At 35.4% G+C, this 15,226-nt stretch overlaps 1 protein-coding gene across 8 annotated transcripts in view; it reads left to right on the top strand.

Moving 5' to 3' along the window:
- Positions 1 to 15,226, top strand: part of RALGAPA1 (Ral GTPase activating protein catalytic subunit alpha 1) — a 297,306-nt gene that overhangs the window by 87,971 nt on the left and 194,109 nt on the right. For all 8 annotated transcript variants that reach the window (XM_012469045.3, XM_012469051.3, XM_021674917.2 and 5 more), the window contains exons 11-12: positions 5,589 to 5,786; positions 9,547 to 9,684. In XM_012469045.3, coding sequence (XP_012324468.2) covers positions 5,589 to 5,786; positions 9,547 to 9,684 — 336 coding nt within the window. The remainder of the gene's footprint in view (positions 1 to 5,588; positions 5,787 to 9,546; positions 9,685 to 15,226) is intronic.

Raw genomic sequence — 15,226 nt, 5'->3', positions numbered from 1 at the left:
AAAGAAAGAGATTACTGATTATTAGCTATTTAAAATTTATTCTTCATGTAGATTTCTTTAGTTTATACTTAGTTTATAAAATTTACATCTAATCCTTTAGTATTTTCTATTCTTTATATATTTTAGTTTGTGATACTTTTAGCTTACTATTTTCCCCCTTATACTCTTTTTGTTACCAGAATAATTTCTTAAATTACTACTTATAGATCGAAACTCTTCTATCATTTGATTAACAAACTATAGTAAAATTATTTCATCTTTCACTGTATCATCAGTAAATGGTTATGAAGGGAGGTTTTTATTGCTTTTATCCTCAAGGCTTAATTTTGTCCTCTAAGGCATTCTGAAGTCAAAGTTGATTTAAGACAGATATTTCTTCAACTCCTGACCTCAGGTGATCCGCCCGCCTCCGTCTCACAGAGTGCTGGGATTACAGGCTTGAGCCACCAAACCGGGCCCCTTAAGACAGATATTTCTTAGGGAAAATATAGAAAGAAAAGGAAAAAACAAAAACTATGTCACATGAAGATAGCTAGAAATCCCTAAGTGCACATTCTCAAATACGTACAAATTTTGTGAAAAAGAAACCTTATGAAAACTACCATTTGCTCTTAATGGCAAAGGTACTTTTATAAGTAAACAACATTGAGTTTTGCAGCTGAGAGGTATCATGCAGGTGTCTCAGCAAGTAGGTGAGTGGTAGATCTGCAACTAAAATGCCCACATCAGGGTTCCCATATCAGTGCTCTTTATTCAGTGCCATACTTCGTTCACATGCCAGGGAGCTCTCTAGGCAAAGCAAATAGTCTTGATCTCCCACACGTATTTATTGATGTGTAAAACAAAGCATGAAACAGTATTAGCCTTGTCAGCCTTAGTTAAAGAAAGAAACTTGTTTTAATTTTTGTCTGGCGTTGGCAGTGGTTCCAGCTAGATTTAAGGTTTGTGTTAACAGAATATGTAACAATCGGGAAAGGAAAGATACTTGGCAAATGTTGGAATACTTGTGGGAAATGTTAAAGCTTATAGAACTATTCAGGCTTTCTAGTTCTTGGGTCAGTTTAAATAAATTTATTTTTCTAGGCATTTGTTTATTGTGTTTGTTTTCAAATTTGTTAACAAAGCTCATCATATCCTCTTATAATCCTTTTAACCTCTGAAGTATTTATATTCAGAGGTTAAAATTTATATTCCTCCTTTTAATTCCCATCAGCACAGTATTTAATTGCCCTGGTAATTTTTAAAATTTTTTGTAGAGCAGTATCTTGCTATGTTGTCCAAGCTGGTCTTGAATTCCTGGCCTCAAGCAATCCTCCTGCCTTGGCCTCCCAAAGTGCTGGAATTACAGACATGAGCCCTATCCCTTGCTTGTTTCTCCCTCTTTTTTTTTTTTTTTGATGATGATTCTTGCCAGAGATTTGTCAGTTTTATTAGTCTTTTCTTTCTGTCTTTTTCTGTCTTTTCCCCCAGCCACTATTTCTTTTCCTATAGTGGTTATCATATAAGTTTTAACATGCATACTTCACTTTTCAGCTTCTAAATTTTTTTCTTTTACCCTCTTCCTAATCAATACAAGGACCTTAGAGCCCTACTAGTCTAATTTTCCCCCCAAACATATATATTATTATCAAGTAATTTAATTCTATTTTCTGTGTTGGTGTATATTTGTTATATATTTGCCACTTTATTTTATCATGATTTCTTCCATTTCAGATCTTCTGTTTAGAATCACTTTCCTCTGCTTGAAGTTCATCATTTAGAAATTATTTTATTCAGGGGGATCTCATTTCAAAAAAAAATAGAAATTATTTTAGTGGATATATGTTGGTATCAAACACTTTTAATTTTATGAGGTTTTCCTAACTTTATTGAGGTATACCCGACAAATAAAAATTGTATATATTTAAGGTGTACAATGTGATGGTTTTTTTAAATCTATTTATTTATTTTTTCACACATTACTCAGTAGGGTCACTCAGAGCAATGTGATGTTTTGATATAAGTATACATTGTGGATGATTACTACAGTCAATCTGATTAACATAGTAATGGCCTGAGATAGATACAATTTCATTTGCTTGTATATGGTAAGAATACTTAAGATAAAATCTTTTAGCAAATTTCAAGTGTAAATTACAGGGCTATTAACTATAGTCAGCATGCCAGATATCCAAAACCTGTTCATCCCACATAACTGAACCTTCGTACATTTTGATCATCTCCCATTTTGCCTACTGCTCAGCCCTTAGTCACCACCATTCTAGTCTCTGCTTTTATAAGCTTGATTCTTTTAGATGGCACATTTAAGTGAGATCATACAATAAGTTGCCTTTCCATGTCTAGCTTATTTCACTTAGCATAATGTCCTCTGGGTTAGTCCATGTTGTTGCAAATGTTGGGATTTTCCTTTTTTTGTTATTTTGAAACAGGGCCTCACTCTATCTCCCAGGCTGGAGTGCAGTAGTGTGATCACAGCTCACTGTAATCTCAAACTCCTGGCTCAAGTGATTCTTATGCTTCAGCCTCCCAAGTAGCTGGGACTACAGGTGTACACCAACATGCCTAGCTAAGTTTTTAAAATTATTTTGTAGAGAGGGCTTCTTGCTATGTTGTCCAAGCTGGTCACCAGGTCCTTGCCTCAAGCGATCCTTTCACGGCGGCCTCCCATTGTGCTGAGATTGAAAGTATGAGCCACTGTGCTTGGCCCTAGGATTTTCTGCTTTATAAAGACTGGATAATTGTGTGTGTGTGTGTGTGTGTGTGTGTATTTGTATTTACATGTAATTTCTGGCTCTCTGTTCCATTGGAATGTCTCTACTCTGTTCCATTGGAATGTTCCATTATATGTCTGTTTTTTATGCTGGTACCATACTGTTTTGATTACTGTTTTGTAATGTATTTTGAAATCAGGAAGTGTGGGTGCCTCCTGCTTTGTTCTCCTTGCTGAAGATTATTCCAGGTCTTTTGTTGCTTCTTCATAGAGGAATTAACTGCTAATTTATGAACTTGAATATTCTGGTTTCTTCAACAGTTATTTCTCATTGTAAATTTATAAATTATCACTCTGGTTTTATACATCAGTTTTTAGCTATGGCTAATATCAGTTTTTCCTCACAATTCACATTTAGCATGTTGGCAAAATCATATTTTGGAATCTTCAAGGACATAGGTCTCTGGTGTATAGTAAATTCAGATCACTAGGTTGTAGTCTGACAATTTGTATAATATTAGCACTGGAGGATATAAATTTTTTGAGATTATTAAACTTTATTTTTCAGTGTCTTAGATTGACAGCAAAATTGAGTGAGAAGTATATACTAATTTTTTAAAACAGAAATTTTTCAGTATCTTAAAACAGAATTTCTTTGAGATCTTTTTTTTTTTGTTGTGACTTAGTCTCACTCTGTCACCAGGCTGGAGTGCAGTGGCGCAATCTCAGCTCACTGCAACTTCTACCTCCCCGGTTCAAGCGATTCCCCTGCCTCAGCCTCCCAAGTAGCTGGGACTACAGGTGTGCGCCACCATGCCCAGCTAATTTTTCATATTTTAGTAGAGATGGGGTTTTGCCATGTTGGCCAGGATGGTCTTGATCTCCTGACCTCGTGATCCAACCGCCTGGGCCTCCCAAAGTGCTGGGATTACAGGTGTGAGCCTCTGCGCCTGGCCTGAATCTTTTTAAGGAAGGCTGAGCTCTTGCTACAACTGTAAAATAAATATTCTAATAGCAGGCAGTGATGATCAAAATCTTGCCATTTGACCATTAAAGCTGCTAGCATATGAGAGTGATAATTTAGGAATGAGTTGGTTAAATTAAAGAAAATAGCACATAAAGTAGTTTACTAAGGAATTAATAGCAAATAAACTAAAGGATTAACAAACAACAGTAAATATTCTATTGATACTGCACATTAACTTTTCATCATTATCTTGGGAGCTGACTTTTTTGCTAGTTTCATTCAGATAAAATAAGTTCATGTGACCGCTTGATTGTTATTTAATATACCTACTAATAACTCTAGAATAGAAAGTGGCAGGTTTTAGGTAAAAGTTTTGTGATTTTTGAGGTTGATATTAATAGGTAGTATCATAAAAGGAAAAGGAAAAGCAATTTAATTCTATTTCTCTTAAAAGTAAAGTAAAAATATTAACCCATAAACACAAACATGCACAAGGAAAGGACTTTGGGTGATGAGATCAAGAGTATTTTTGCTGTTTTATTTTTGCAAGTCTGGATTGTGTCAGTGTTTTTTCTATGAAAATGTATATTTGTGATTAGGAAAATATCTATTTTTTTAAGATCCCAGAAAAAGAATTACTATGAGATCTTTCTTTTAAATTTTACCTTATTGTTAGACTATAGAACTTGATTATATGTAAAATGAAGTATGCAAGTGTTAACTTTTTTCTTTGTATGCTTAGAAAAGGTGAGGTATCTTATTACATAAGATTTTTATTAGTTTTTGGAGGCAAATTTAACTTTTGTTTTAAAATCAAAATCCGTTTTAATAGTAATAGTTCTTAAAAAGACAATGATGACTGGGTGTGGTGGTGTATGCCTATAGTCCAGGCTACTCAGGAGACAGAGGCAGGAGAACTGCTTGAGGCCAGGAGTTCCAGTTTAGCCTGGGCAGCATATTGAGACCCTGTCCCTAAAATAATAAAAAATGTAAAACCAAAATAATGTAAGTTACAAGAAAGTGTAACTTATTATGAATAGTTGTATTTACTTTGACCTTCGTAAGAGCTCAATATTTTAGGAAGCAAGGAATATTGCCATTCTGAGTAATACAATTTCAACTAATCTTTATTTCTTCCACTTGAAGTCAGTGCTTATCAACCACAAACATTCCTATATTCGTGTGCAAACGATTTGGAGAAAACAGGCTTTTTATGACAATGAATTGGTTAACTTTTAAAAGTTGTTTATATCTCACATTTTATAATAAGATAGAAATATATGTACAGCAGGTCTTTAAGAAACATTGTTTAACTATAATGTTGATGACAAAAATAAAAATTCTCATTTGTATGTTCTCCCCATGTCTGTGTGGGTTTTCTCGAGGTACTATAGTTTCCTCCGACATCACAAAGCTATGCACATTAGGTAAATTGGCGTGTCTAAATGATCTCAGTCTGGGTGAGTGTTGGGGTGTATGTTGTACCCTGCAATGAAATAGCATCCCTTCCAGGGCTGGTTCCTGTGTTGCCCCTGAGCTGCTGGAATAGACTGGCTACCAGTAATCCTGAATTAGAATATTAGGGTAATTAATTGTCTTACTTGTTTTTATTAATCTTTCTTAAATGAGCACATAGCTCACATTTTATTTCAGTGTTTAGTATTGTGTTTCGGTCTCTAGAAATTTGGTGATTTTTTTTTTTTTTTTTTTTTTACCAGAAATATCCCATAGGAACTTAACTCTTGTTTATATCAATTAGCTTATGGCAAAATGAGTTGTGTTATAGTCATTGTTTTGCTTAAAGTTGCAGTTTCCAAGAATCTATGATGTAATGTGAAAAACATTACTGCATTAGTGGTTGGTAGCAAAGGAAAAGGTGTCATTATCTCTGTTCTCCCTTTTTTTCCCTAGGCATTTTTATTACCAATTTGTGAAGCAGCAGCTATGAGAAAAGTGGTAAAAGTATATCAAGAATGGATCCAACAAGAGGAGAAACCTTTGTTCATGCAAGAGCCTGAAGAAATTGTGATCACTTCTTCAGACCTCCCTTGCACTGAAAACGTCGTAGACCATGATATTTCAATGGAAGAAGGAGAAAAAAGAGAAGAGGTAAAGTTAGAAGATTTATATATTTTAGTATTAGTCTAATAGATTAAGAGTTTTGCAGAAACATAATAATGTGTTAACACAAATATACTGACTGAATGGGAAGATGAAGATATCTTTCAGTCTGTTTTGCAACAATTTAGGTAATGTAACAGTAGTTATCTCAGTACCTTGTAGCAAAGCCCTATGATGCCATAACTTTTAAAAATTAATATTGAGGTCGTATACCGATTCTTTAAGCCATTTTCTAGATAAAAATTAGATACTGTTATTAAGGTATAATATTTCGAAATGTGGTACTACATCAAAATGGATTTTAAAATACATACGTTGGGGGGGTTATTACCAAACCATAATTCCTCCTTCCCTGGCAGGAGTGACTATTTAGGAGTTGCTACCTAGGACAAGCCACAATATTTGCGTTCCCTCTTTGGAATCTTTTGCACTAGAGCTGATTTCAGAATGCGAAACTTCTTGACTTGGTAAAATAAGTTATTTTGTGATAAGAAAGACTAACGTTTACTTATGGCAGGGAAAAGATGAGAAAAGAGAGAGTAGTAGAGGTGGCATTTGGGTCCCTGGTTCCATTTATTCCTTTGGTTGATCAACCTTTGTCACAGGTCAGGCTCTCCAAGAAACAGATGCTGAGATGGAGTTAGGAGTACAGAGAATTTATTGAAAGTGATTTATCTGTTTTGTCTGATTTGCCTTTCACCATAAAGTTGTCTGAGATTGATAATATAGTTTGCTAAATCTAGATAGGAATGATTGAGTAATGTTTATTCACTTTAGTAGTTAATCTAACCTCATCAGTGGTGATTAGTCAGGATACTAATGTATGAATGAATAGGCCAATTCTGTAGGGCTTTGGTGAGTCTGAGAGAGAGAGAGAGTGTGTGTGTGTGTGTGTGTGTGTGTATACACACACATACATAGAGCATCCTTCCCCCTTCTAAGAAAGGGAAAAATGTAACTGAGAAATATAATTTAAGTAAATAAAATTAACCATATAAATTATGAAATAATATCTACAGTCCTAATTCTTACGCACCAATGAAAAATAACACATTTATTGATATTTTTATGCTGGAAAATAAACCTATCAGTTTAAAAATAATTTGCTTTCCCGAACTTTTTGTCATGCTGTGCCATATATAATGAGCCTACCCCATATCATTTACTGTTCTTAAATAAGAATGATGGATAATAGAAACTATGTACATACATAATTGAAAAACAAACAATGGAAGGAAGGGAGGGAGGGAGAAGAAGGGTAGATTGGTGATGTTAGGTGTGTTGAGTAGGTTTGTTCTATTGGTTACTCAAGTACTGTAACCAGCGCTGCCATTAGAGATGTGGTTTTTTCAAAGTGCCAGCAACTCTTGCAAATGTTGTGGACCAAAACCAAAAAGTATAATCATTTATTGATTTACATTTCTGATAAATTCAACGTATGTGGGACTCATTTAACATTTTCGTTGTTACAGTTCTAAAATTGAATTATGTTATAAATGGAGATAATTGTAAATGTGTTTTTAATTTTATTGATTTAAAAAAAAACTTTTTTTTTTTTTTTTTGAGACAAGGTTTTTCTCTGTCACCCTGGCTAGAATGCAGTGGCGTGATCTCAGCTCACTCTAACCTCCACCTCCTGGGCTCAAGCCATCATCCAGCCTCAGCCACCAGAGTAGCTGGGAGTACAGGCACTCACCACCACGCCCAGTTAATTTTTTTTTTTTAAATTTTTGGTAGAGACAGGGTTTCACTATGTTTCCCAGCTGGTCTTGACTCTTGAGCTCAAGTGACCTGCCCACCTCAGCCTCCCAAATTGCTGGGGCAGGTGGGAGCCACAGTGCTTGACCTAAATGGGCTTTTAAAATTCTCATAGTATCTGTAAGACATTTGAAAGACGTGCAGAATACAAGACAATTTCTTTGTGTGTGTGTGGAGGACTGTCATGTGCTGTGTAGGATGCTTAGCATTCTCTGTCCCATTTCATTAAATTGCAGTTGTATCTTTTATTCTTGTGACAAGGAAACACTCTCACAAATTTCAAAATACCGTACAAAGCTTTCGGTTGCCCATGTTGAGAACTAGTGTTGGAGGTAGAAACATAAGCAGAGATTATTTCTACCTTCACGTAACTTTTGGTTTAGCCAGAAGAGAAACATACAAAATAAGTATTATAAGATAATGTTACTGCAATGATCCTAGAGCATGAAAGAATACCTAATCCTGCTTGGGGAAGTCAGGGAATGCTTCATGGAAGAGGTAGTATAATATAAAAGAGCAGGTAGACAAATGGGAAAGGTTACACACAGTGTGAATAGCATCTACAAATGTATGAGGAACCTTGAAAATATTTTTATTTGGCTGCAGCATAGAGTAGATAGGAGAGAACAGCAAGAAATATGAAATAGACAGAACTAGATTTTGTTCAGTAACTTGTATGCTATATTAGTACACTTTAATTACATTCTAGAAACTGGAAAGCCTTTGAAGAGTTTTGAACAAGAGAGTAACATGAATAGTTACATACTTCAGAAAGTCATTCCAGGCCCAGAATGAAGGATAGATTGTATGTCAGTCTGTAAGCAAGAAGACTAGTTAGGAAGGATTAGCAAAATTTGAAAGTGAGATGATAAGTACCTGATCTAGGACAGTGGTAGTTGCAGTGGAAATATAAGGGAGAGAACAGATATATTGGTGTCTTTGAGTAATGGGGAGGTGTCGTAAGTTTCTTTTGCAACCAGAGTAGTTGCCATTCACCCGTGGATGGGAATTTTAAACAGCACAAGTGTGGTGGTGGCTAAGGCAGCTGGAGGGATTGGATTGGCAGGAATGGGGAGATGTGATTAATAAATTTATTTTTAAATATCTTGAGTTTGAGATGCTTGTGGGTCATTCAGGAAGAACACTTCAGAGTGGTATAATCAACTCTGAAGAGTTGATTATAGGGATACTAACACTTGATTATAGGGATACGGAGCTTAAGAGAAAGACCTAGAGCATGGCATGTTTTATTGGCTACTCAGGACAGGGTTCCAGTACTATTTCTGGTAATGGCAGAGCTGTTTGTATTGGACTACATCTTGCAAATTACAAACTCTATATAAAATATTTTTTTTAAACTTAACTACTTGAAGATATTGGTAAGTGACAAAAAGCAGGAAGAAACTGGAGGGACACTTTAAAAAGAGAACTACAGAGCAGCATTTCTGTTTGTTCTTTTTAACTGAGGGAGCTCCCTTCTCTGTAGGACTTGTTACAGCTAAAATGCAAGCAGGAAGCTGTAGTCTTAGTGATTTGAAGTTTCAATATTCTTTGAATAATGAGAATTTTAGTACTCCTAAATAGGATAAACATAAACCATTTTCTTTATCATTTATTTGGATTCTGGCATTTAATTTAGAACAGAATTCATCTTTTACAAAGCTGTAGGTAGTATAATCCCATTCTCGAATGTGTGAAACTATGAAAGGGAGGTTTATACATTAGGCATATAGAAGAATACTCTCTGAAATGATATAATCTCTGGCTGCTCATTATGGTTGTTTTTTTTTAACTTTATATTTTTGTAATTGAGAATTCTCTTTTATAGTGAATATATATTGTTTTTGGAATTGAATAAGACATCATCTATTTTGAGAGAAAGAAACCTGTTTAGCAGTGGGACCTAATAATTTGATTTACCTTTACAACTTAATGACTTATTGCAGCATTCTTATTAATGAAATATTAAAAACTTGATATTTTGCTTCAGGAAAATGGGACCAATACTGCTGATCATGTTCGAAATTCCAGTTGGGCAAAAAATGGCTCCTTCCAAGGTGCTCTTCATAAAGCCTCTGATGAAGCCACAGAACAAAACATACAAGCTGGTACCCAGGCAGTTTTGCAGGTGGATAATTTTGTGTTTTTTTAAAAATAAAATAATCATTAAATATTTCAAATATTTAAGTTCAGTATTTCAGTATACAGTATACATTTCACAATATAATAAATTCACCACTTGTCATTATTCCATATTATTTTTATTTCTTAATTTTAATCACTTTATATATTAATAAATGTTACATATTCTAGAGAATTTTAAATTTTATATAAATTATGTCATGGCGTACTGTCATTTGCAACTGATTTTTTTTTCACTAGCCATTCTGTTTTTGAGATTTGTTGTTACTGTACAGCCATAATTCATTTTAACTACTTTGTGGTATTGTACTTTATTTCACATTTTACGTATTCATTTTTCTGTCGATGGCCTTTTGTTTCCAGTTTTTCACTATTCCAGGTAGTACTACAGTGAACTTGTTTTTTTTTTGAGGCAGAGTTTCGCCCTTGCTGCCCAGGCTGTAGTGCAATGGTGAGATCTCGGCTCACTGCAACCCCTGCCTCTCAAGTTCAAGCTATTCTCCTGCCTTGGCCTCTCAAGAATGTGGAATTACAGGGACCCGCCACCACACCTGGCTAGTTTTTTTATTTTTTATTTTTAGTAGAGACAGAGTTTCACTATGTTGGCCACGCTGGTCTCAAACTCTTGACCTCAGGTGATCCACCCACCTTAGCCTCCCAAAGTGCAGGTGTGAACCACTGTACCCAGCTGTGGACATTCTTATACATGTATTTTTATACACATCTGAGAAAATTTCCCTAGGGTATACACCAAAAGTGGAATTACTGAGATGTAGGATTTGTACATTAATAACTTTACTGTTACCGCCCAATTGTTCTCCAATTTGTCAGAATAATTTACATTCCCTCTAGTAGTGTTTGGGAGTTCTCATTTCCTTATATTCTCCCCCATTACTTGTATTATCAGATTTTAATTTTTTGCTGATCCTTTATATGTGAAATGTTGTCTCATTTTTTTAAAAAAGTTTGTATTTTTCTGTTTTAATTTGCTTTTCCTTCATCAGTACTGAATTTGAGCATCTTTTCTTATATATGAATTCATATGCTTTTCCATTATTCTGTTGGGTGTTGATGTTTCTCTTAGTGGTTTGTAGGAGTTCATTATATTCATTCACTTTTTTTTTTGAGATGTATTCTCGCTCTGTCACCCAGGCTAGAGTTCAGTGGCACAATCTCAGCTCACTGCAACCTCCACCTCCCAGGTTCAGGCAATTCTCCTGCCTCAGCCTCCAGAGTAGCTGGGATTACAGGCGCGTGACACCATGCCTGGCTAATTTTTGTATTTTTAGTTGATATGGGGTTTCACCACGTTGGCCAGGTTGGTCTTGAACTCCTGACCTCAGGTGATCCACCTGCCTCGGCCTCCCAAAGTGCTGGGATTATAGGTGTGAGCCACCGAGCCTGGCCAATCATTCACTTTTTAAATCAAATTGTCCTTCTCAAGGCCACATGTGACCTCTACATTGTTAAATCAGAAGTACATTTTTCAGTGCTAATCCTTGATTTATCAGAACCATTATTAAAGCAGATTTATATTTTTCGGTGCTAATCCTGCTTAATTTATCAGAAACGTTTACCGAGTAGATAATTTCCTCCCTATTGAAATGCTTCTTTGCCTGACCTCCACAATACCATCTCCTCCTGTTTCTTCTCACTTCATTGTCCACTTCTCAAACCAGAATCTTTTCACTGATTTTTCTGTAAAGCCCTGGCCTCTTCATGTTGAAAAGCCCAGGAATTGGTTCTTGAATCTCTTATTCTCTTGTCTCATCCATTCCCATGGCTTTAAATATCATATGTATGCTACAGCTTCAGATTTTTATCTGTAGTCTAGGACCTCTTATCTGAACTCTGAATCCTTAACTAAAATATTCAAATATCAAATTGTCATTTTCACTTGGATATCTAATAAGTATCTCAAATTTGAATGTTCTTTCTGCGTTCTTTCTTGTATCATTTATTGGCAACTCTGTTTTTCAGTTTACCTTAACATCTGTCTAATTTGATGACAAATGCTATCAGCTCTCCCTTCAAAATATGTATGGAATCGGACTACCGCTCAGCACTCACACTACCTCTTGTGTCAAAGTCTCTATAATCTTTCATCTGTAGTATTGTAGTAACTTTCTAATTAGTCTCCCTGCTTCTGCTCTGCCCACTATCACTCTGGTCTGGCCAGAGGGATTCTGTAAAATGTAAATCAGGTTATGTCATCTGCTCAGAACCCTCCAGAGGCTTTCCATTATCACTATGCAGCAATATGAAAGTCTTTATAATGGTCTATAAGGCTTTACATTGCTCCTCAGAATGTGGTCCATAGAATAGGGCTGACCCACAACATAACTGGAAAACAGAGTAGAAGTTTAGAAAGAAAATATTTAGTATCTCTTGATTCTATTAAACCGTTTACATTTGAATTTTGTCATACTCTTTTTTCATTTCCTTTTTTCTATTCATTTTTTCCCCAGTTGATAGTCTTTATCTTTATTTTTTATTCTTCCATAGGTTATTGGGGTGCCACTGGTATTTGGTTACATGAGTAAGTTCTTTAGCAGTGATTTGTGAGATTTTGCTGCACCCATCACCTGAGCAGTATATACTGCACCCTATTTGTAGTCTCTTATCCCTTGCCCTCCTCTCACCATTCCCCCAAGTCCCCAAAGTCCATTGTATCATTCTTATGCCTTTGCGTTCTTATAGCTTAGCTCCCACATATCGGTGAGAAGATACGATGTTTGGTTTTCCATTTCTGAATTGCTTCACAGAGAATAATAGTCTCCAATCTCATCCAGGTTGCTGCAAATGCCATTCATTTATTTATTTTTGTGACCAAATAGTATTCCATTGTCTATATATACTACAGTTTCTTTATCCACTCGTTGATTGATGGGCATTTGGGTTGGTTCCACAATTTTGCAATTGCGAGTTGTGCTGCTATAAATGTGTGCAAGTATCTTTTTCATATAATGACTTATTTTCCTCTGGTTAGATACCCAATAGTGGGATTGCTAGATCAAATGGTAGTTCTACTTTTAGTTCTTCAAGGATTCTCCACACTGTTTTCCATAGTAGCTATAGTAGTTTACATTCCCACCAGCAGTGTAGAAGTGTTCCCTGATCACCACATCCATGCCAACATCTATTGTTTTTCGATTTTTTAATTATGGCCATTCTTACAGGAGTAAGGTGGTATTGCATTGTGGTTTTGATTTGCATTTCCCTGATCATTAATGATGTTGAGCATTGTTTTTATATGATTGTTTGCCATTTGTATATCTTCTTTTGAGAATTACCTATCCATGTCCTTAGTCCACTGTTTGATGGGATCGTTTGTTTTTTTCTTACTGATTTGAGTTCATTGTAGATTCTGGATATTAGTCCTTTGTCAGATGTATAGATTGTGAAGATTTTCTCCCATTCTGTGGGTTGTCTGTTTACTCTGCTGTTACTTTTGCTCTGCAAAAGCTCTTTAGTTAATTAAGTCCCAGCTATTTATCTTTGTTTTTATTGCATTTGCTTTTGGGTTCTTGGTTATGAAATCCTTGCCTAAGCCAATGTCTAGAAAGGTTTTTCCAATCTTCTAGAATTTTTATAGTTTCAAGTCTTAGATTTAAGTCTTTTCCATTTGTGTATGTCATCTATGATTTATTTCAGTAGTGTTTTGTAGCTTTCCTTGATTAGGTATGTTTCTAAGTATTTTATTTTATTTTTTGCAGTTACAATAAAAGGAGTTGAGCTCTTGATTTGATTCTCTGCTTGGTTGCTGTTGGTGTATCTCCCGTTTCGTTTCTTAATGAGCTTATTTGGATTTTCTCCCTTCTTTTCTTGGTTAATCTTTCTAATGGTCTATCCATATTTATCTTTTAAAAGAATCAGCTTTTTGTTTCATTTATCTTTTGTATTTTTTGTTTGTTTAATTTAGTTCTGCTCTGACTCTGATATTGGTTATTTCCTTTCTTCTGCTGGGTTTGGGTTTGGTTTGTTCTTGTTTCTCTAGTTCCGTGAGGTGTGACTTTAGAATGTCAGATTGTGCTCTTTCAGTCTTTTTGATATAGGTGTTTAGGGCTATGACCTTTCCTCTCAGCACTGCCTTTACTGTATCCTAGAGGTTTTGATAGGTTATGTCATTATTGTTGTTCAGTTCTATTATATTATTGTCTTGCTATCTCATTTCTTAGTTCAATTAGTAATTTTTTTTTTTTTTTTTTTTTTTTTGAGAGACAAGAGTTTTGCTCTTGTTGCCCAGGCTGGAGTGCAATGGTATGATCTCGGCTCACTGCAACCTCTGTCTCCTGGGTTCAAGCAATTCTGCCTCAGCCTCTCGAGTAGCTGGGATTACAGGCATGAGCCTCCATGCTCGATTAATTTTGTATTTTTAGAGACAGGGTTTCACCATGTTGGTCAGGCTCATCTCAAACTCCTGACCTCAGGTGATCCACCCACCTCAGCCTGCCAAAGTGCTGGGATTACAGGCCTGAGCCACTGCACCTGGCCAGTAATTGTTTTATAAATTTGGGAACTCCAGCATTAGGTGCATATATGTTTAGGATTGTTATATTTTCCTGTTGGACAAGGCCTTTTACCATTATATAATGTCTCTCTTTGTCTCTTTTAACTGCTATTGCTTTGAAGTTTGTTTTTTCTGATAAAAGAATAACTCCCTTTGCTCGCTTTTGGTGTCTATTTGCATGAAATGCCTTTTTCCACCCCTTGACTTTAAGTTTATGTGAGTCATTACGTGTTTAATGAATCTCCTGAAAGCAGCAGATAGTTGGTTGTTGAGTTCTTATCCATTCTTCAGTTCTTTCTTTTAAGTGGAGCTTTTAGGCCATTTACATTCCATGTTACTATTGAGATGTGTGGTACCATTCCATTCATTGTGCTATTTGTTGCCTGTGTACCTTGTTTTTTTTGTTTTTTGTTTTTGCTTTTTAAATCGTATTTTTGTTTTATAGGTCCCTTGTGATTTATACTTTAAAAAGTTTCTGTTTTGATATGTTTCCAGGATTGTTTCAAGATTTAGAGCTCCTTTTAGCAGTTCTTTTAGTGCTGACTTGGTACTGGCGAATTCTCTCCACATTTGTTTATCTGAAAAAGACTATCTTTCCTTCATATATGATGTTTAGTTTTGCTGGATACAAAATTCTTAGCTGATAATTATTTTGTTTAAGGATGCTGGGGATAGGGCTCCAATCCCTTCTAGCTTATAGAGTTTCTGCTGAGGAATCTGCTGTTAATCTGATAGGTTTTCCTTTGTAGGTTCCTAGTTCTTTTGTCTTATAGCTCTTAAGATTCTTTCTTCCATCTTAAGATAACCTGATGACAATGTGCCCAGGCGATGATCTTTTTGCGATGAATTTCCCAGGTGTTCTTTATGCTTCTTGTATTTGGATGTCTTGGTCTCTAGCAAGGCCAGGGAAGTTTTCCTTGATTATTCCCCAAAATATGTTCTCCAAGCTTTTAGATTTCTCTTCTTCCTCAGGAACACCAATTGTTCTTAGATTTTTAACATAATCCCAGACTTCTTG

This window comes from Aotus nancymaae, unplaced genomic scaffold, assembly GCF_030222135.1.
Source record: "Aotus nancymaae isolate 86718 unplaced genomic scaffold, 86718_ANA_hifiasm-v0.15.2.pri h1tg000062l, whole genome shotgun sequence".
Lineage (NCBI taxonomy): Eukaryota > Metazoa > Chordata > Mammalia > Primates > Aotidae > Aotus > Aotus nancymaae.
The sequence above is the reverse complement of the archived record's forward strand: the minus strand, read 5'-3'. Positions and strand labels throughout refer to the sequence as shown.